General features: G+C 42.0%; 1 protein-coding gene across 1 annotated transcript; it reads left to right on the top strand.

Annotated features, from left to right (window-relative positions):
* The first annotated feature begins 1,490 nt into the window (after window positions 1–1,490).
* Window positions 1,491–21,130, top strand: CEP55 (centrosomal protein 55). Its single transcript, XM_004701344.2, has 8 exons — window positions 1,491–1,673; window positions 4,934–5,209; window positions 5,707–5,775; window positions 11,833–11,983; window positions 14,308–14,621; window positions 16,749–16,820; window positions 17,462–17,587; window positions 20,114–21,130. The coding sequence occupies exons 1-8, from the start codon at window positions 1,491–1,493 to the stop codon at window positions 20,309–20,311; spliced, it is 1,389 nt and encodes a 462-aa protein (XP_004701401.1). The 3' UTR covers window positions 20,312–21,130.
* The last annotated feature ends 309 nt before the right edge of the window (window positions 21,131–21,439 follow it).

Raw genomic sequence — 21,439 nt, 5'->3', positions numbered from 1 at the left:
CTTTCCCTTTTGCTTGTACTTTTTCTCTAAAGATTCATCCTTTCGTGCTGTGCTGCCTCTTTTGGCTTCGTCTCCACTTTTGCAGGCACAGGTCTCACTGACAACTTCACACATCTCCTCTTGGGCTCCTCCTTCACCACCCCTTCTGCAGAGCCGACCTTCCTTTTGGCCAGTGGCTGCGAGGAGGGTGCATGCTGGATGCCTGCAGATTGCGGGGCACCAAAAGCTTTCTTGAAGCTGGGCTTGCCTGGTTGCTGCTACTCTGCCCTCCCATAGCTGCTTGAACCTCCAAAGGGGGCAATGGGAGACCAGCATGAAACCAGTTTGGGAGCCTGCCCCTGCCTGCTAGTTTTTATTACACACTTGATTCTAAACTATATTTAATGCTATTGTGTTGAGAAACACTCATGTAAAAGATCATTCTATAAAGTGTTACAGAGCAAAGATAACACTTTGAGGACCAAGGTGCACCTGCCCCTAGCCTTGTTATTTTCCATCACCTTGTATGCATGCAGAAGCTGAACAGTGAATCAGGAATACTGGAGAAGAATTAATGCATTCGAGTCATGGTGCAGGTGAGGAATATTGAAATTACCATGGATTGTCAGAAGAATAAACAAATCTGTCTTGGAAGAAGGACAGCCAGAATGCTGCTTGGAATAGAGGATGGTGAGACTTCTTGTCATGTCCTATGGATACGTCACCATGAGAGACCAGCCCTTGGAGAAGGGCCTCATGTTTGGCAGAGGTCTACAGAAAAGAAGAAGACCCTCATCAACATAGATCGACACGGTTGCTGCACCAACAGGCTCAACCAGGAGCAATTGTGAGAGTGGCACAGGACTGGGCAGTGTTCTGACTGAGCACCACCTAACAATAACAAGCTTCTCTTTAAATTGGTCCTTATTCTTGGTTCCTCTTATTCCTGCATTCCTTCCGTATTGTGGCTCTTTTTTCATAAGGACCTCATCTTGGATCCTCTTCACCTTTTTTTGCCATTACGGTTCTTAATCTCATTATGATATATCTGAACTAAGCAGTTTCTTCAACATTATGCTGAGAAATGACATTTCAGTGCCTTATAGAATTCACACTAATTTTTAATTCCTGTATAAAATGTGTCTGTGACTGTGAGCTACTTCTGTTAAGCTTCACTATTGGCTTAATCCTTCCCCATTTTTTTTCTTTAAGAAAACATTTTTATCGAGGGACAACATATGTATGGATCACTTCACAATACTGAATGTACAGGCTAACATGTCTTTAAAAAATGAATACTCTGCCTCACCGTTTAAAAAAAAAGAAAATTGTTGCCAGCAATCCAGAAACTTTCCTGGATCCCTCTCCATCAGCCCCCGATTTGGACATATCACTTCTGTTTCGAGCAGATAGCTTACTAAGCCAATTTTAAACCTGCAATTTGAACTTTTATGCTCAGACTTATAAAATATAATTGTGTTTTTTTTTAATTTTTCCAGACAATCTCAGAGATGTCTTCCCGAAATCCCAGAGACTTAATTAAAAGCAAATGGGGCTCAAAGCCTAGTAACTCCAAATCAGACACCACATTGGAGAAATTTAAGGGAGAAATTGCAGCCTTAAAAACATCAGTGGATGAAATCGCAAGTGGAAAAGGAAAGCTGGCTGATAAAGACAGACACAGACTCATAGAGGTACATGGTCTCATAACCCTTTCAGTTATAGAAAGCTGGTTTAGAAAGCAATTTATTACAATTGTCTTTTGCTCCCACCCAGTTCATTTCTTTTAGAAACCTGACCGTGGCTTGGAATCCTAATAATGCTACTTTGATTTTACAGCTTTTCTTAGAATTTTTTTCTTGTCCTTATTAGCTTCTCTCACTTTTTAAAATATACTTGAATGTGTGTTTTGAAATCATCAGGTACTAAGTTTGTTTCAGAAATAAAGACAGTGAGCAGTTCTTTCCCTTCAACACTGCACTGTTGTGGTTGCTGGGTGCCCTTGAGTTGATCATGTCTATGATGGAGTGTGTTAGTCTGGGTACTTTAGAGAAACAAATCCACAGAAACTCATGTATAAGAGAGAGTTTTATATAAAGGTTAAGTGCACATCAAGAAAACATCCCAACCCAGTGCTGCCCACGCCCACAAGTCCAGCATTAACCCATATGTCCAACACCAATCCACAAAGTCCTCCTCCATCTCACAAAACACACACAATGATGCCAACTGCAGGAGGAAAGCTGAATCAGTGAACATGTAAGCATCTCAGCACTGGCAGGGTTCACAGGGCTGCATCGGGGTAGGTCCATGTGGCTTCTCCTTGGGGATGTCTTGCAGGAAGTGAGCCTTGCCAGCTGAAGCAGGGAACTGGCTAAGGCAGCTGCACCCTGGTCCGACGATCACAAAGCAAGAGACCCGAGAACTCTCGAAAGGCAAGGCTCACCAAGCCATTTATCTCTCTGTCCTTCAATTAATCCCACGTGTTTATCGGCCAGGTGGGCGCAATAACTTTAACTATATTATGGAGTAAGATGGTGATTTCAGTTTTTGCTTTAACCTCCATTGAGCAGTTTGCCAGGTCTTGCTGCCTCTGGATGGGTTCAAAACACTAACACTTCAGTTAGCAGTCAAGTGCTTAACTGTGTACCACTAAGACCTCTTTTCAAGTCAGCACGAAGGTCTGTTTTCAGCTCTTTCAGAACACAATAATAACCTATTCTGTCACCCTTTATAGCATCCTGGTGATTACATGAGTTTTCTTGATCATCTTTGTTAAGCTGTATTTAAAACTGATAATACTGGTTTACTTTCTTCATTGTTTTTAATTGACAGTGCAATGTAGACATGTTTTATTTCTGTAAGGACACTTTTTCATTCTTAAGAGCTGTTTTTAAACCTTTTATTGTGAATTGGGTGAAGGTTTTCAGAGCAGATCATCAGTTTTCTGTTCAACAATTCATACACGGTTTGTTGTACCACCACCCCTGCAACCCCATCAATGATCACCATTCATCCTACTTCCTCCTGTTTGCCGGTTCCATTTCTCCTTTCCTCACCTTTGAGCTTTGTGCCTGGCTGCGTGCTGTCTCTTCCATTCCCACCCCCATTTTTTGCTTCTCTAACTACAGGAGATGAGTAAGTATTTAACCAATAATTATAGTCTGGTTTTTTTTAGTTTGTTTGTTTTAAATCTCTAAATAGAAAAGTCAAAACTGTTCATTTCAGTGTGTCAAATAACATTCCATTTTTCAATGTGAATGTTTAAAAACCCATTTTATCATGCATATTTGGCTGCTTTTTGTTACCAGGAACTTTTGTTTACAGGTTTTTGAGATAAAATCATACATGTATTGGCATTTTGTATTCTGGTACCCACATTGCAGAGTCCCTGATTTACAGTTTGGTATGGTATAGTCAGGAAACTTGGAACTTACTAGAACTGTTTTAAGTGCTGCTTTTGCAAGCCGAGATGCTGTCTAGTCAGTTCTGATTTATAGCAACCCTCTGTACAACAGAATAAAGCATTAGAGGAATATTTTAAAAAATGAATCTCAATTTGTTTTGAATTTATTTTTCCAAATACTTTTCTTGATTGTATTTAGAAAGCAAATGCCCTGAGATCATTTGATTTCTTTATATTCTATTTTATAGGCATATCATTAAACTGGATGATTTTTAAAATAGCACTCATTAAGGTTAATACTTATTCAGACATTTAGAAATGAATTATCATCAGTTCTTAGGCATCCAGGTTATTTTGCCATCTGAAACAGGATTCTTAGTCTCCCTGAAGGATGCCTTTCTGGTTCATTCCACTTTTGATGAACTTTGGTTATCAAAATTTGATTCCTTTATAGTCAATTGAAGTGACACTTCACACAACTTCTACCTATTTGCTTGAATTGTTACACAAACTATATCTGGTTCTTGTCCACATCGACAATTTTTTCAGATTTTTTTTAAAGGAGATACTGCTTCCTCTTGTGTGCAGATCAACCCCATGTTCTGCAGTTTTTCTGACTAATGGAAATGTTCCCGGTCACTCTCTTGAATACTTTGTGATGTGTCCCTCACCCAGAATTGAACACCGCATCCCAAATGTGTCCTGGCAAACAGATTGCACCGGTACCATTGCTTCCGCTTGTCCGGACATTGTAGTCTCTTCAAGATTAAATTATTTTGGCTGTTTTAGTATCCTACCACTCACTTAGCTTACGCATATGGCCAAAAAAAAATCCCGTCTTAATTTCCCCACGAGCATCCATTCACCTAAATTTTCTCATGTACACTTGAACAACTGTTCCTTCTTCTACTATGAATGCAAATATTCGACTGCATTTGTTTTCTGCCTGGCAGCCTGCACTGCCATTCTGTCTAAATTGACTCTTTATCCCTCATAACGGTAGCAGGGCAGTTGACAAGGGATACCTTCTTTGTCTTGCACATCTCTGTAAATGTTGGACACTCACAATTGACTTCTAGACCAAATCATTAGTCAACAGTAAGCAGATTAGTCAATGCATCTTTATCTCAATGTAACCCTCTATGATTCTTTGTTTCTGCTGGCTCATATTACCTGTGCATGTGCCCCTGAGCCACTTCAGTCTTCAATTTTTTGACCCCCAGTGTGATGAAGGGATGATTATCAGGCATTCCTGTGAAAGCCAGCTTTTCTTCAGCAGTCTCTCACTATCCTAGACAGCGTTGGCTGCTCCCTTCTCTGTACCTTTGTCCTAGTCATTTTATATCTTAAGAACAGCACTCGCCATATGGTATTCACTTCTTGGTTTACCTTTGTACAATTCTGGCATCATCTTCTTTTGGACCCCAATACCTACTATACCACTGGCTTGATACACTATAAAGCCTTCGTAAATGCGTGTTGAAGAATGTTGTTTAGCTGGATGCTTGGCCAGGTTTTGTTCTAAGGTGCCTCTTAGTTTATGTCTAGAAAATTCGACTCCTAGAAGCTGAGAGGCAGAAGAATGTGTATTACCTCACAGAGAAGGACAAAGAAATAGAGCGGCTCAGAGAGCAGCTGAAGGCGAGATACAGCGCAACGGCGTTGCTTGAGCAGCTAGAAGAGAAAACAAAGGAAGGCGAGCGGAGGGAGCAACTGCTGAAATCTCTATCTGAGGAGACAGAGATGTTGAAGAAGCAGTTGTCTGCTACGACCGCGAGGCTGGCGGAACTTGAAAGCAAAGCCAGTACACTTCACTTGTCACAGGTACATATCATTGCCTTTCTCCAAACTCCGTTGGGTTTTAATATTTAATATTAAATTTATATGCAATGTTAACCATGTAAGTATTAAGAACTGGATGTTTTTAATGTAACATTTCCCCAGTGTTTCGTTTTGCCTCTCCTAAGTGGAAATCACTGAAAATCTTCTTTGATTAAAAACCCATATGCACAAAGGGCTACACTGGCGGTCTGGGGGATCTGAGACTCGGGGGTTCCAATCTTAGGAAGACGGCTCAGGAGATCTTCATTCCGACTCTGGCCCTGTGGTAGCCTGGATGGTTTACCAGCAGAAATGAAGGGGCTTGAAAAAGCTTGTGGGAAAATATCATTATCTTTGAACCCTCTATTCCCATGAACCTTTGGAAACCCTCGTGATAGTTCTGGGTGCTTCTGTGAAGCATGGAAAAAATGCTGAGACTAAATAGAATGAGAACATTATCTATTATGAAATTGGTAGTGCTAACATTGGTTTGTTTACAGACTGTGGCTGCAAGTTGCTTCAACTCTTCAGTAAGCAATATTCATGAAATGGAAACACAGCTGAAAGATGTAAGTTCATTTTCCCTTTGATATGTTATGGGCGGAGAGGGCTAGCTCATGTGGTTATTCTTAGAGTTCATGGAAATGGGCAGCCTGGGTGCTTGACTGGAAAAACAGATCTGCTGCTGAGGCAGGAAAACTGAGTGCTTTGTCATCATCCCTTTGGTCACGGCCTTTCTCGTTTTTCAGGAGGATTGCTATTTACAAAGTTATTGTTGTTTTTTTTTCCAAGTTCTACTAGTGGACCTACAAAGTATAAAGTTCTTGATTTAATTATTGGACCAGTAGGCAGGTAGGCATAGGGTCGCTAGAAGTCAGCACCGACTCGCTGGCAGTGAGTTTTGAGGTAGGTGTTTTGGTCCCCGAAATAGTACTGGCTGTCCTGTTCTAAGTCTGTGCTTAAGTGCCCTGTTTTATTCTGTCTGACAAGTGTACTTCAGGTCTGTTTGATAACTAAATCTGCAGAGACTGTACTATAATACCTTATCAAGATGATTTGTTTAGAGGTAACTTAAATGAAGAAGCCTAATTTATAAACAAAAAACTGTGAACATAACTTCTTGTGTTACACTGCTCTGGCATAATTAATGTGTCCAGTATTTCACACCGTTTCACCTTTCTAGTTCCTACTGTCCATGGCAATGGTACACAAACTCACAGATAAAATTCATCATTAAAGGGTTTGTTACTGAAGTTAACAAGTTCGAATGCCAGTGAGAACTGCTCAGGCTTGTTGTTTACCAGGACATGTTACAAAGTTTCAGATATGTTAATAAATGCCCACAAGACATACCACTCTGCTGTAAGCCTCAGCCCAAGTGTTCAGCTTAAGCTCTGTGGGTCAGCAAACCCAGCTTCCTGAATTAAGTGCCCGAGGCACCCCAGTCAGCAACCCAGTCACCTGCACAAAAGCGCCCATCTTAACTTGCTCCACAGGTTGGGAAGTCCATCACAGTGTTCCATATACCACAGCTCCTGGTTTTATGCTGCTTCTCTGATGGTCAAGCTGTCATTAGATCCAGGAGATTCACTGTACAGGAATCTTAGGTCCAGAGGATAGGCCCCACACCCAGCTCTTGCCAATACTGAAATCTCGTCTCCTGCTTCTCAGAGGGCTCTTTTTTGTTTGTTTGTTTGCTATCTGCCTGTCTGTATATCTATCTATCTATCTATCTATATGCAGCAGGATGCCACTTCAGGGAATCCTATCAGGATTCCCCACCCCCCACACCTTACCAGACCCATGAAAGGAAAGGCTCTTTGGTGGGAGTTAGACACTTTGGCTGAAAGAGCCACATTAAATAATTCACTGCCCCTGCACTGCCACAGTAAAAACTCTAAAAGTTTATCGTTCCGTGTATATCAGTGCCTACCCACTAGCTCTACCTCTAAAAGTTTAATATTACGTGTATATTAGTACTTATCCACTAGCCTTACCACCCATCTATTGGTCTGTCATACTATGCATGCTACATGCTGGGTGCTACGCCCCTAGTAATGTCAAATGGCAGCAGGGTCATTCTTGGAGGGCAGGTTTCAGGCAAGCTTCCCGATGAAGACAGACTAGGAAAAAAGGCATGGCAATGAATAGAAATTATAGACTGGAACAGAAAGTGAATGAATATTGATTCACAGGCTTTATTGGGAAGCACAACCGGGTTTGGTTTGGTTTTTGTTTTTAAGCTAGAAGGGAGAACAAGGAAGCAGAGTGGACGGGAGTTCAGAGTAGAGGGTAGGAGCATAGCTGAAACCCAGAGCAAGCAAGAGAAAGAGGAACAATGGCAAGAGAGGAGAGTAAGAGCAGGGAGCAGGGGCAAGAGAGTGAAACAAAGAAACCACACTCTAATATACCCTGGGGGTTAGGGGGGGGGGGGCGCTGTGGTTAATAATTAGGTTTGAGAAGGCCCTGTGCATCTTCTTGTTGGGAAGTTGAATCTGACACACTCGTGAGTCTCTGGCGGCACAGGAAGATATGGGAGTGGAGAGACTCATGGGAAGGAAATGCTTGTAATGGCAAGGTGCTGCTCCTGGCTCAGCTGGACCCAGTAGCAATCTACTCATCCACTTCTGAAAATCAGCTAATGAAAACCCTATGATCACAGCAGAATATTGTCTGATACAGTGCCGGAAGATAAAACCCCATAGTTTGAAGACACTCAAAATACACAGTAGTCATAATGATGGACTTGAGTCTGTCAGCTATCATAAAGATGACACAGGCCCAGACAGTGTTTTATTCCTTTGTTTATGGACAGTCACTGTGAGTGGGAGCCGGCTTGGTGGCCACGAACCACCACCACCATTACATGAGCGTATCGTCCGTGCCTCTTTCCCCCTATTCCTTTCTATTCCTTTCTCTTTCTAGCTATTCTTTGACAGCATCGTGTTTTCTTTCTATTTCCTCAGCCAGCACTCCTCTCCAAGACAGCTTCATAACTCAGTCCCTACTCTCCTCCAGTCTTTGCTCAAATGTCACTTTCTTGTGGGGCTGAGGTTTTGTGTCCTTAACCGCCTTGTCTAAAATTACCCAGGTAATTTCTGTTCCCTTTTCCTGATACTCCTGTTTTTCTCCTTCCTTTCATATTGCTGTTAAAATTAGTTCATTTTTCTTATTTATCGTCTGACCCTTCCATTAGAATAAGTTTCACAAAGGAGGGATTTTTGCATGTTTCGCTCACTGCTGCCTCCCCACTGTCTGGAGCATTTAAAGAATGGCTGCCTGGTCTTGGGTGGCGTGTGAATCTCTTCTAGCAAAGTATCTGAAAATACATGCTCTCTTAAACTTGTATGCACTGTATTAGTCTAGGTACTTTGGAGAAACAAATCCACAGCAACTCATGTATAAAGAGAGTTTTATGTAAAGAAAATGTGCATCACGAAAACATCCCAACCCTATGCTGCCCAAGCCCACAAGTCCAACATTAACCCATTAACCCAACACCAGTCCACAAAGTCCTCCACCTCACAAAACAGAGGCAATGATGCCAACTGCAGGAGGAAAGCTGAGTCAGTGAAAGAACAAGCATCTCAGCACTGGCAGGGGTCTCCACACGGCTGCTCCAGCACCCAGGGCTGCATCGGGATAGGTCCATGTAGCTTCTCCTTGGGGATGTCTTGTAGGAAGTCAATCTTGCAAGCTGAAGCAGGGAACTGCTAAGGCAGCTGCACCCGGTGCCGACCATCACAAAACAAGAGACCCGAGAACTAGAAAGGCGAGGCTCACCACCCACTTATCCCTCCGCCTTTCAATTAGCCCCATATGTGATTATCGGCCAGGCTGGCACAATTAACTAACTTAGCAACTTTAACCTTCACAGGACTAACCGCCTCAAAGATCAGCTGATTTTACGTAATGACAATTCTTCTTCTTTTTTAAATCATTTTATTGGGGGCTCATACAACTCTTATGTAATGACAATTCTTTTGACAAAATGAACTTTGAAATGGTCCACATTCATGCCTCAGTCTTTTTGGTCTATTTCATCTTTTCAGCTGATTTAATGACACTGTGCTCCTCTGCTCTGTCCACCTTAGAAAAGATTTTTAGGTAAAAGGAGTCATTTTTATCCCAGCTCACTTTCAAATGGTGGTTAGGCAGAATGGTGACTCAGCCGTGCACAGGAATCTGCAAGAGCTTCATAAAGTGCACATCTTGATGTCAAAAGTAGGTGTGGGTGGGCCAGGGAGTCTGTTTTCACTGATGCTGCTGGTCTTCAAGCCAGACTTTGAGACCAGTCATTTGTTTGCAGAACAGGAGATAGCTTGACTCTGGCTATCTCTTGGGAATCTCAGATTTTTTAGACTGAGAATTGTCTTTGGAGAACTTAAGGAGTCTTACAGTTTTTATTCCCTATCATAGTTGACCTTTGAGATCTCAGTAGTTCTGGTCCCACAAGCCCCTTCCAAGTCCTCCCCCCTCAAAAAAAAACTTCTGGTAGACATTTGTCCATTTGTTTTAAAAGTCAGCATTTGGTATGCCAGAATAAGCCCCCAAACCCCTTGTGTACCTTTCTTAAGGCTTAGCTGTGTCATTCCTCAGCTGCCATTAAGTCTGGCTGACGTTTTGAAAGGATGTGACGAGTGTGCCGTAAACAGGCACGAATTGTCAGTGACTCTCGGGTGAAACCAAACCAAATAGCTGAAAAACTATTTTAATGGTCATTTCTTATTCATTCTAAAGTCCCAATTTTTAAAACATCGAACTTAAGGGAAGAGAAACAATATTTCTTTTGAGGAGGGGAATCCGATTTTAGGAGAGCTACAAGAATGAGACTAGAACACAAAGCCAGCTCTGTGCCTTTACCTAGATGTACCTTTTGCTAGCATTTTGTCTGTTTATGGTCATTCTCCTCTGCATTTTCTCCTACATGAAGGCATGTTCTCTTTCTCTCTCTCCCCCCGACACATACTTTGAGAGTAAGTTGCTTGTTTCCATTACCATTGTCTAGATAGTAAGTTAAATTTTTAAGATTGACACAATGCTTTCATATACCTTCCATATCCCGGCGTTGTAATGAACCACGTATTAGGATTTTCCCCCTTATGTACAGATGAGCATTTTAATCAACATTGGAATTTTTACCCTAGAATATTGAGTGGCCCCTGAATCAAAATGGGAGGGGGAGTTCTAGTAGCATTTTCCCTCACCCTTGCTTTTTCTACATATATATTGAGATAACTTGGATTAAAATATGAGTATACATCTAACAAATGTATAGATAACACAAAACTAGAAGTAGGCTAGACATTGCAATGCTGCTGCTGAATATTTAAACTAATAATATAGCATTTGTTGATAGCTTAGAAGTTCATTTGTTACTATTGTAGCAGATGCGTTGGATAACAGCTTAAGAGGACTAGCGGTCTACTAAGCGGTCAAAAAAAATTTACTATCTTATTGAAGTAACATCGCCACCGTGTGGCTTCGTAGGATATTGCTTCTCAATTCTTTAAGCACCAGGTAGTTTTGCTTCCCATGCTTGGTCAAGTAGTGCGTGGTCAGGTTCCTTTTAAAAACCGCTCTCATGACCATACAACACTGGCTTAAATAGTTTCTATTGGAATATTCCCTAATGATAAACAAATATAATTTTGCATAAAGATAAGTATCTTTAAGGCTTGCTGTGATTTATATAAAAACCACACCAGTTGCCATAGAGTCGACTCCGATTCCTGGCGACTCCATGTGTGTTAGAGGAGGGGTGTGCTCCGCAGGGTCTTCATTGACATTTTTCTGGAAGTAGGTCACCTGATTTTTCTTACAAGGTGCCTCTGGATAGGCTTGAACCTCCAAACTTTCAGTTAGCAGCTGAGTGCTTAACCTTTTGCTCCACCCCAGGGCTCCAGGATTTATGTAAATGCAGGCATGCCTCAGAGATATTTTGGGTGATAGCACAGTAAAACGAGTCAGGCACATTTTAGGGTGTCCCAGTACATAACACAGTTATGTTTACACTATGCTGGAGTCCCATCTTTAAAACACAAAGTTCTTATCTGAAAGAACAAACCCTGGTACACAACCAAGAATGTCAGGCTCTTCATCGTATAACTAGAGGCCTGGACAGAGGGGCTCTGATAAAAGCTAACATACTCTGTTATAAGTTCAGATTGAAATTAAAATGAAAGATGATACACCCTTTTAAGGTTAAAAGGGTTCTCTGTGCTGCCTCCCAAAATGAGTAAGGTTGAAATCCATACCCACTCTTAAAAATATAATGTTTGTAGACACTGTTAAGGATTCATGAGAGTCCAGTTACTATGAACCCTGGATTTGTAGCAGGTTCTGTGGGATATAAAACGAATGGGATTGAGTGTACAATGCCAATGTTCTTGAAGTAACCTTGAAGAAAACCTGTTAAAGATGTATGGAAAGAACAGTTGAAGAATAGGTCTGTTGGGTACCACTTGCCTACCCATGTCAGCAGAGTGATTCTATTGTGAAAGCCCCGAGAGAGAGTCTTTGTGTGTTAGCAAAGACTACCTTACTTGGTGGCCTTTGTACATTTTCAGGTTGTTTCATTTTTATTTTTAATCTTATTGCTCTTGCTTTTCCATCTTCACATGGAGGCTCTGGAGAAAAACCAGCAGTGGCTTGTGTACGATCAGCAGCGTGAGGTCTACGTCAAAGGGCTGTTAGCAAAGATCTTTGAGTTGGAACAGCAGTCGGAAATGGCTGCACAGTCACTGCCACAGCAGACAAAGAAGACTGAGTCAGAAGGTACTGGTATACCACTGTTCCTTGGGGATACTACGTCTGACATTCTCCAAAAGGAGTGATTCGGCGAATTTAGATTTTTATCGTACTGCTCTTATCACAATCCATACATACATCTATTGTGTCAAGCACATTTGTACATATGTTAAGAGCAACTCTTCTAACTCTGCAGTTAGAAATGTTGTTTTACCAAGTCTTCTTTATTTTTTAATAAAATTTTAAAATTTCCTTTATTTTCTGTGAAAACATGTTAAAGGGAAATCTTGTGAGGCTTTAAAGTCACATTAAAATTTCCCCAACTACACCAGCCTACCCCGACACGAATGCTGAAGACAAAGCGGGTACATAAGTAAATGTGGTGAAGAAAGCTGATGGTGCCAAGCTGTCAAATTACACAGAATCTAGGGTCCCACATGCTGGAAGATAAACAAGGAGCCATCTGAGAAACAACAAAGCTCACATGGAAGAAGCACACCAGCCTGTAAGGCGGCGAAGGGGTCAGATATCAGTCATCAAAGACCAAAAAAAAAATCAAAGCATTGTGAATGAGGGGGAGTGCAGAGTGGGGACCCAGGGCCCATCGGGGGGAAATTGGACATCCCCTTGCAGAAGGGCTGCAGGGAGGTGAGGAGCAAATCGAATGCAGTGTAGTAACGATGAAATATGCAGTTTTCCTCTAGTTCTTAAATGCTTCCTCCACCCCACTACCATGATCCCAATTCTACCTTACATGTCCGGCTGGACCGGAGGATGTACACTGGCACAGATAGAAACTGGAAATACAGTGAACTCAGGACAGATGAACCCCCCAGAACCAGTGGAGAGAGTGGCGATGGCGGGAGGGTGGAGGGAAGGAGAGGGAGAAAGGGGGAACAGAGGACAAGGTCTACATGTGGCCTCCTCCCTGGGGGATGGACAGTGGAGAAGTGGGTGAGGGAGATGTGGGATGGGGTAAGATATGATAAAATAATAATAATTTATAAATTATCAAGGGGGAGGGGGGATCGGGGAGGGAGGGGGGGAAATGAGCTGACACCAAGGGCTCAAGTGGAAAGCGGGTGTTGTGAGAATGATGAAGTCAACATATGTACTAATGTGCTGGACACAAATGATGTATGTACGGTTGTGAGGAGTTGTATGAGCCCCTAATAAAATAATTATTTAACTAAAAAAAAATGTCCCCAACTGCCCAATAAAATGATCTTTTAATTTAAAAATTCCTCCAACTGTGCATGTTCTTCCCCTCATTCTGAGTTCTTCTCCAACTTCAGTTCACGCAAAACTGGCCTTGTCACCAATCCTCTTTTACTCTGCAACCCTTAGCACTGATTGCCATCAACCTTGGGAGAAAGATAGCTTACAAACCATTCTCCAATTATTTGAATTTCACCGTGAAATCCAGATGAAGCCTCCTTACTCGTGATGCTCACTTTTCATCATGCATTTTGCAGTTGTCCTGGTGTTGATCTCACGTGAATTTCAGGACACCCCCTGAAAACAGGGTCAGGGAGGACCTTTCCCCTTATTTTATAGATTGGGAGGCAGGGTCAGCAAAGAACACCCCATGCAGAGCTCTCATGAAAAAGCTGACAGCCCTCACAGACTGAAGCCTTGAATGACTGAAAGAGGGGGCTAAAGGAAAGCTAGCAAGGCTCAGAATCCCGGAGAAGCCTCACAGGAATATTTAAAACAGAACTAATGCTAAAAAGAAGATGTGAAAGAAAAGCCTCGGTAGGGAGTTCAAAGCTGTTTCAGCCTGGAGACAGCATTGCTACAGTAAGGACTTTCTAAGTACACTGCAGGGTTTAGTTAGGGGCTCTTTTTACCCTTTGATTCAGCTAGCTCTGTGTGTGTGTGTGTGTGTGTGTGTGTGTGTGTGTGTGTGTGTGTGTGTGAAGAAATACTGTAAGTACTTGTTGAAATAAGTAATAAGGACCGTACCTTATTCCCAGTGAAACGGCTTGAAAATTGTCTGCTTTTAACTTTTTTCATGGTATCTCTATGATGAATAAGCTTTTTTTTTTTTTCTTGATTTATCTTTTTTAGACATTCATGACTTCCCACAGAAGACTCTCCCCACTCTCCTTTTATTATGTTTCAGTATTATTATTTTTAGTTCCTTTATTTGGTAATCCCTTAAATTCAAGCTGTTGTACACAAATGTCTTTTCTTGTTCCATCAAACATATAATTCATAGCTTCTGACTCTTCATTTTGCAAGCTGAGGAAATAATGTGATCTTGTTTAGAGAAGCATTGTACGGTGTTTAACTTTTTAGGAATATTATCAGTCTCAGAATAGAGCTCACTGTGATGTTTTTTGTGATAGGTTGCCTACAGGATGAAAAGCAAAAATATTATAATCAGCTCTTGGCCAACGCTAAAAAGGATCTTGAGGTTGAGCGTCAAACCATAGCTCAGTTAAGTTTTGAACTTAATGAATTTCGGAGAAAATATGAAGAAACTCAAAAAGAAGTCCAAGACTTAAATCAACTGTTGTGTTCACAAAAAAAGGCAGATGTACAACATCTGGAAGATGACAGGCACAAAACAGAGAAAATCCAAAAGCTCAAGGAAGAGAATGATATTGCTCGGGGAAAACTTGGGGAAGAGAAGAAGAGATCTGAAGAGCTCTTGGCCCAGGTAAGCCTCGCCATCACCCATGACTTCATGATTCAGGGTTTTCTCTGAGGACCTACTGTGTCAGTACTATTTTAGTGTCTTGGGATACAACAAAGAAAAAAAAAGGCAAAAAGTTCTTGCCCTCATGGGAATTTGTATTCTAGAGTAGAAACATCATACACTAATAGGAATAAAACTGTGTACAATGACAAAGAAAATTAGTGGCCAATGAGGCCTTGCTGAAGAGACGACGTTTAGGCTGACACCTGGGGATAAGAAAGAACCAGCGGGGTGAAGAACTCCAGATGAGAGTCCCTTCTGGGCAGAGGTCACCTCACACACCAAGACTGAGGAGAGAGATTTCATAGAAACCAAAAGAAGATGTGAGCTAAGAGAGGAATCAGGCTGAGTCCTCAAATGATACCCGATTATAGTAATAATATGCACACGTTAACTCAAGTAATACTTCCCGGATTCTCATGACCCCCACAGCTTTTTTTTTTAACCCACACAGCTTTTCCCAAGATGTCTTAGTGATGATGGAGTTGCTAAGTTAGGATTATTAGACTTGAGAACAATTTAGACAGAGACTCATTTTTTTCCCCTTTTTATTATGAATTGGTTGGAAGTTTACAGAGCAGATCAGTTTTGCATTCAACAATGCATACACATTTTGTTTCATCATCTTCACTACAATCCCCATGAGGAACTAATCGCTTAACCCTATGTTTTCCTGTTTCTATTCCTCCTCCTCTGTTGACCCTTCTGAATTTTATTCCTGGGAAAATACTGCTTCTTTAATCTCAAATGGTTGGTTATTCTCAAGCATTGGTTCTCAACCTTCCTAATGCCTTGACCCTTTAATACAGTTCCTCATGTTGTGGTGACTCCCAACCATAACATTATTTTCGTGGCTACTTCATAACTAATTGTGCTACTGTTATGAATCAGGCAACCCCTGTGAAAGAGTTGTTCGACTCCCCCCAAAGAGGTCACGACCCACAGGTTGAGAACTGCTGCTCTAAAGTGTGTGCCTCCCCATTGTTATTGTCTATTGTTGGGCTGAAATTTTGAGTTACGGGTGTCAGTTCATTTCTAGACCTGATGGGTTGCTAAGGACCATTGTCTCAGGGTCCCTCCAGTCTCTTATCTGACAAGTAAGCCTGATCTTTGTTATGATTTTGAATTCGGTTCCATGTTTTTCTTCTACTCTGTCCAAGAATTTCTACGAGATCCCTTTTGGAACAATTGGTAGTGGTAGCTGGGCACTGTCTAGTTCTTTGTGTTTCAGGGTAGTGGAGGCTAATGTCCCTGGGGTCCATTAGTTATTGGACTAAGTGAGAGATTCATTAAGTTTGCTTGACAGAATAAATCACGGAAAGAGCATTATCTGGTCAATACTTCATCTCTAGTCCAGCATGTGTGGCCCGTGGCAAGTCGCTTAACTTAACTCCCATGCAGGTTCCTCATCTGTTGGATAAATAGCATCCCTAAGCCTCCTTTTCCTTGTCCAGCCTGAAGCACTTACTCATATCAACCTCTGGAGGGGAAAAAAGGCATTTCCTCAGTGATTCATTGGTCATTAGAATCTCACCTTTTCTAGCCTCATAGAGCTTTTGTGAGAGCTTTGTAAGCTGAAGAGCCAGAAATCACTGCTATTAGAATAGTCATTTTGAAAAACCTCCAACAAGTAAAGCAAAGGAAATAGTTTACTATGCTGTAACATTTGCCTTCTTAGCCTTTTCCACCCCCACTTCAACTGCAGGCAGAAGCAGTGATATGTGAGAACAGTTACACAGACATGATTGAGGGTTTTGCTCCAATTCTACAGCCAAGGAACCAAGATACTGCCAGCTCTGTGATCCCCCTCAGAAATATCAGTAGGTGTCAGAGCTTCCAGGGAAGTGGGGGTGGCTGCTGCAGGGCTCTGTACTCTTTACCTAGTTCCCCAGGGACCTCTCAGCCCAGGGTGGCACTGCCCAGCTGCATCTCTGGTTGGCAAGCAAATAACCAGCTGGAATGACTCACTCCAACCAGCAGGTGTTCTCCTTGTTCGAAAAGTGAGATTCGTGATGTGAGCTCTTCATGAGGGCCAGGCCAAGTGATCAAGGCAGATGTGACAACCCCGGTTCTCTTTACCCTCCGCAGGTCCAGTTTCTTTACAAGTCTCTGTTAAAGCAGCAAGAGGAACACACGAGAGTGGCTCTCTTGGAACAAAAGGTACTCACGAGGGCTGCTTTTAAACCCAGTGCGGCCCATAATACAATGCACACTGTCCTAGGAAGAGTCATTTTGGAAGATGTGAGAGTGTTTTTAAACCAATTTAACAAAAACTGTTCAGCTTGCCCATGGACTAATTAGATTCCTGGAGAGGGTAGTTTTCTTGACAGATACTTGTTGGCCTGGGGGAATTTTGTTCCTTCCCTTTGGCTTCACTAGTCCCTATTCTGGTCTACCAGTAGCTCTCCTCCAGTGCTACTTTATCACTTCCAGCAGCACTTACAGAAACGCCATCTGTTCTCTGGATTTGGAGCAGAGACCCTCAGTTATATTCCCATCCGTCAATAGCCATCCCTTCCTCGTCTCCACTGTCCCAAAGGTGGGTGGAGGAAAAATCCTACCACGCCGTCTGTAAAAGCTGCCCTCACCTCTGCATGAAACATTGGCTTTGCTCCTTTGATGAAGCAAACCATCTACCAAAAGCATCATTTGTCATATCGCACTCAAGTGAATTCTTCCTATGAAGGCATAGTAAATGCTTGCTTGGGCTAATTAAGGGAAAGAAATAAAATGCAAGCGTCCAGTCAAGGACACTGGACAGGGCGTGCAGCTGTGACGGTTTTGTCCCGGGCCTTTTCCAGATGCAGGCATGCACTGTAGACTTTGAAAATGAAAAGCTTGACCGTCAGAACATGCAGCACCAATTGCACGTCATTCTTAAGGAGCTGCGAAAAGCGAGAAACCAGATAACACAGCTGGAATCATTGGTGAGTCTGAAATGGTTAAAAATAGATCTTTTCTTCTGTCTCATATGTCCAATTAATTCCCAAGTTATAAAAGTGCCTTGATGAATGGCCACCTCTGAAATCGGTAGGGACAGCCCCTGTGAACATCAAGTGTGAGCACTAGGAAGAGAGACATTAGGTACCTCTTACTAATGACTGTGGTAGGAGGCATTCTAGAGGCATTAACAGAATAGTGGGTTATAAGTTGGGCTGCTAGCCACAAGATCAGCTGTTCAAATCCACCAGCCTTTCTGAGGGAGAACAATGAGGCTATCAGTTCCTATAAAGATTGGCATTCTCTGAAACCCTAAAGAGCAGTTCTGCTTTGTCCTACAAGGTCATTATGGGTCAGAATTGACCCCTTGGCAGTAGGTTTGGGTTGGTCCAGAAAGCATGTAAGAGACAGCAGTCATGGAATTCCAACCTGAATGTTTTTTCTATTAACAAAAGCAATGCTACTTTTAGATATAATGAGTTATTAATGATAATACAAATTTGAAGCATATAAGTTAAGTTTTGGGTTCCCCTGAAAACAAATCTAACCCAACTTGCCATCAAGTCAATTTTGACTCATAGTGACTATTTTTGAGAGCATAAATCTTTACAGAAAGCAGACAACCTCATATTTCTCCCACAGAGCGGCTGATGGATTTGAGCCAACAACTTTAAGGTTAGAAACTACACTCTTATCCCTCAGTGCCATGAGGACATAATCGCCTTTTATTCATTAATTTTTATTTCTATGAAAAGTTGCCCTGGCAAGGTAGTAGGTTATGTGTTGTGCTGTTTACTATGAGGTCAGCAGTTCAAAACCAACAGCCATTCCAAGGGAGAAAGATGAGGCTTTCTACTCTCATAGAGTTTCAGAAACCCACAAGGGTAGGTCTATCCTGTCCTGTAGGGTCAATATGAGTCAGAATCAATTCTGTGGCTATGAGTTTGGAGTTATTTTCTTTCTGTTTTTTTGAGGGAGTTATTTTTTACTTAGTTATTTTCATTTTAGTAGTAACCTTTTGGCCCACACGTTATTGGAGGTCTGTGTCTGTGCGTCCCCCATTGCTGTTAGATGTGGTTAAGACCATTTTCGATTTGTAGTATTTTCGTGTGATAGGTGAACTGCCCTATGAGTTTTCCAAGCTGTAGGCAGGTAGTCAGGTCTTAACATCTTCTATCCATAGTCCTAGTGCTCTAGGGTATTTGCAGATGGGGAAATGTTACAAATATAATTTTCCTGTTTTCGAAGGGGGTAGGGAGAAACAAGTGTGAATAAAAAACTGCAAATATACTTTTAGGTCTATTTTTAAGTATGTTATTGATTTTAACCACCTAAAACTTGAAACAAAAATTTATAATTGTCTGCTAATGATTTCTTTCAAAGTATAGGACGCCAAAGGATGTGTAAAGGAATTTGTAATTTTCCATGTATATTTGTCTGGGTGTTCCTACTATCCGTCATCCTCTCAGTGTGCTATAAAGTGCCCATTTGTAAACTTCACTGACTATGCTAAGCTCGTCAGAGAAAACCATGAGAAAGGAAATCCTCAAAGGTATTCAATGATTTCTCAGTCAGTTCTGTGTATAACGTGTTTGCTGGGCTGAAATTCTTGGCTTCTCATAATTCTAGACAGTCCTCTTGCTGAAATTACACGTTTACAACCAAATATAGTCAGCCTTTCACACAGGTCTGCTCCAAACATCTTAATCTAAAAGCGCCCCGGTGATGCATGGGTTAAGCACTCAGCCTCTAACCCAGCGGTTCTCAATCCGTGGGTCATGTTTGCGGGTCCAATGACCCTTTCACAGGGGTCACCTGATTCATAACAGTAGCAAAATTACAGTTATTGAAGTAGCCACGAAAATAAATTTATGGTTGGGGCGTCACCACCACATGAGGAACTGTATGAAAGGGTCACGGCATTAGGAAGGTTGAACCACACTCTAACCAAACGCAAGGCTAGCAGCTGGAGCCGACCAGCACCTCCCTGAGCGGACGATGTGGTAGCTTCTTCCTGAGAGACTGACAGCCTTGGAACTCGGGCCAGTTCTCTTCCTATAGGCTCACTGTGACTTAGAGTCAGCGGGATGGCAGTGGGTTTGGGATAGGCTAATAATCCTATAAAAAGCATCCCTAGTGCTGCAGAGACCAAGCATTCCACTGCTAACCGAAGGGTCAGCAGTATGAAACACCCCACCTACCCCCATCCTCCACAGGAAAAGAGTGGGGACAGTCAGCTTCCACGACCTTGGAAACCTCATGGGCAGTTATACTCTGTTCTGTTGGGTCAGAATCTACTCTACAGCCACAAACTTACCCATATAAATCCCCTCACCCCAGTGCTTTCTGGGTAACTTACACTCTAAACCATCTCACACGTGGCCACCATAGTAGTGGTGGCAGAGATTCAAAGAAACCCTGTCTGCAGGGCTGAAGCACCCAGAATACCTGTTGAGTGAAAACTAATGGTGGGCTTTCTATACAAACAGCATGTGCTGAACTTTGTTTTTCAGAAACAGCTTCATGAGCTTGCCTTCAATGAGCCCTTAGTCACTTGCCAAGGAGAGACAGAAAACAGGCTCAAAGTCGCCTCACCGAAAAGCCCTGTGGCCCTCAATGACAGCCTGGTGGAGTGCCCCAAGTGCAATGTCCAGTATCCCGCCACGGAGCACCGAGACCTGCTGGCTCACGTTGAATACTGTTCAAACTAACAGTGGCTGCCCAGGCTTTGTGGCAGAATGTTCAATGCTGTATCTTGTGGGAGCTCTTGGGCATTTCGAGTGGCACGCTTCTCCCCTTAGATAAGAAACTACCCCCTCGACCTTTGAGACCCTAGCACCTGAAGGAATCATAGTACTTGAGTTCGGGGCTGCTTTGCGTTTTCTTTAGTGGTGATACCTCCTCAAGATGCTTGATTGTTGGCCTTCAAGCCGGCAGAAAGTGACGATCGCTATACTTGTGACTACTCATGTTTTGCACTGTTCGATACTTGGAGGAAAGATCATTCAGGTTATTGCTTATGCGTTAAATCATTAGCACCTGCAAGCAAGTATTTTGTTCTCTGGCCCCTTCAATATACATATTTCTTTAAATCAAAGGTAATTATCCAAAAGTCTTACTGTGTTAGTATTGCTCTCAGCAAGCAATTTGTACACCTAGAATTTAAATTTTGATCTAAATCAAAATCGTTTGAAGTCTATTGTTTAAAAATGGCGATACTTTTTTTTTTCTTTTGCTACTGTAGAGCAGTTATTAGAGAAGTTGGGAATTTTCTCCCTCTCTACTGCTACTTCCTGTTGGCACTGTGAAACCAGCCAAGGTGGAAGTGCCACACGCAGTGTTCACTCGTGTCCACAGGCTGAGGCTTCACTTGGGAGTCCATCAGCAGTGCCGGTCAGCCGAACTGTTCAAATGAACTTTAACAAAACCATCTGTCCCTCTCACTTGACTTCAGGTATTTTATTTATTTTTGGCACTTTTAAGACTTGATGACATAATCATCAAATATTTGTTTATCTGAATATTTTTATACATGCTTTGTGTAAACAAATTTGAGAATTTTTTTTTCAATTTTCCAAGAATGTTTAATTCTAAGATACTGTTAGTAATATAAAAGAAAAGAATAAAATTATTTAATATGTTTTAATATGTCCGGTGTATCATGTATCAATGTATTTGAAGACTTCTGCCTTAAAAGGAGTGTCGGGCTTACTGGTCAACACATTGTAAGATCATAAGATAGAAAAGGATATGTAGGAACTAGAAACCTCCTGAGGGTGGGGAGGTGCTTCCAGGCTTTTTGTTGGGCCGCCAGCTCTTAGTATGAGTCTGTGTTATTT

This window comes from Echinops telfairi, unplaced genomic scaffold (genome assembly GCF_000313985.2).
Source record: "Echinops telfairi isolate 266 unplaced genomic scaffold, ASM31398v2 ScPeMD7_70;HRSCAF=299, whole genome shotgun sequence".
Classification (NCBI taxonomy): Eukaryota; Metazoa; Chordata; class Mammalia; order Afrosoricida; family Tenrecidae; genus Echinops; species Echinops telfairi.
Note: the sequence above shows the minus strand (reverse complement) of the source record. Positions and strands in the feature narration are given on the sequence as shown.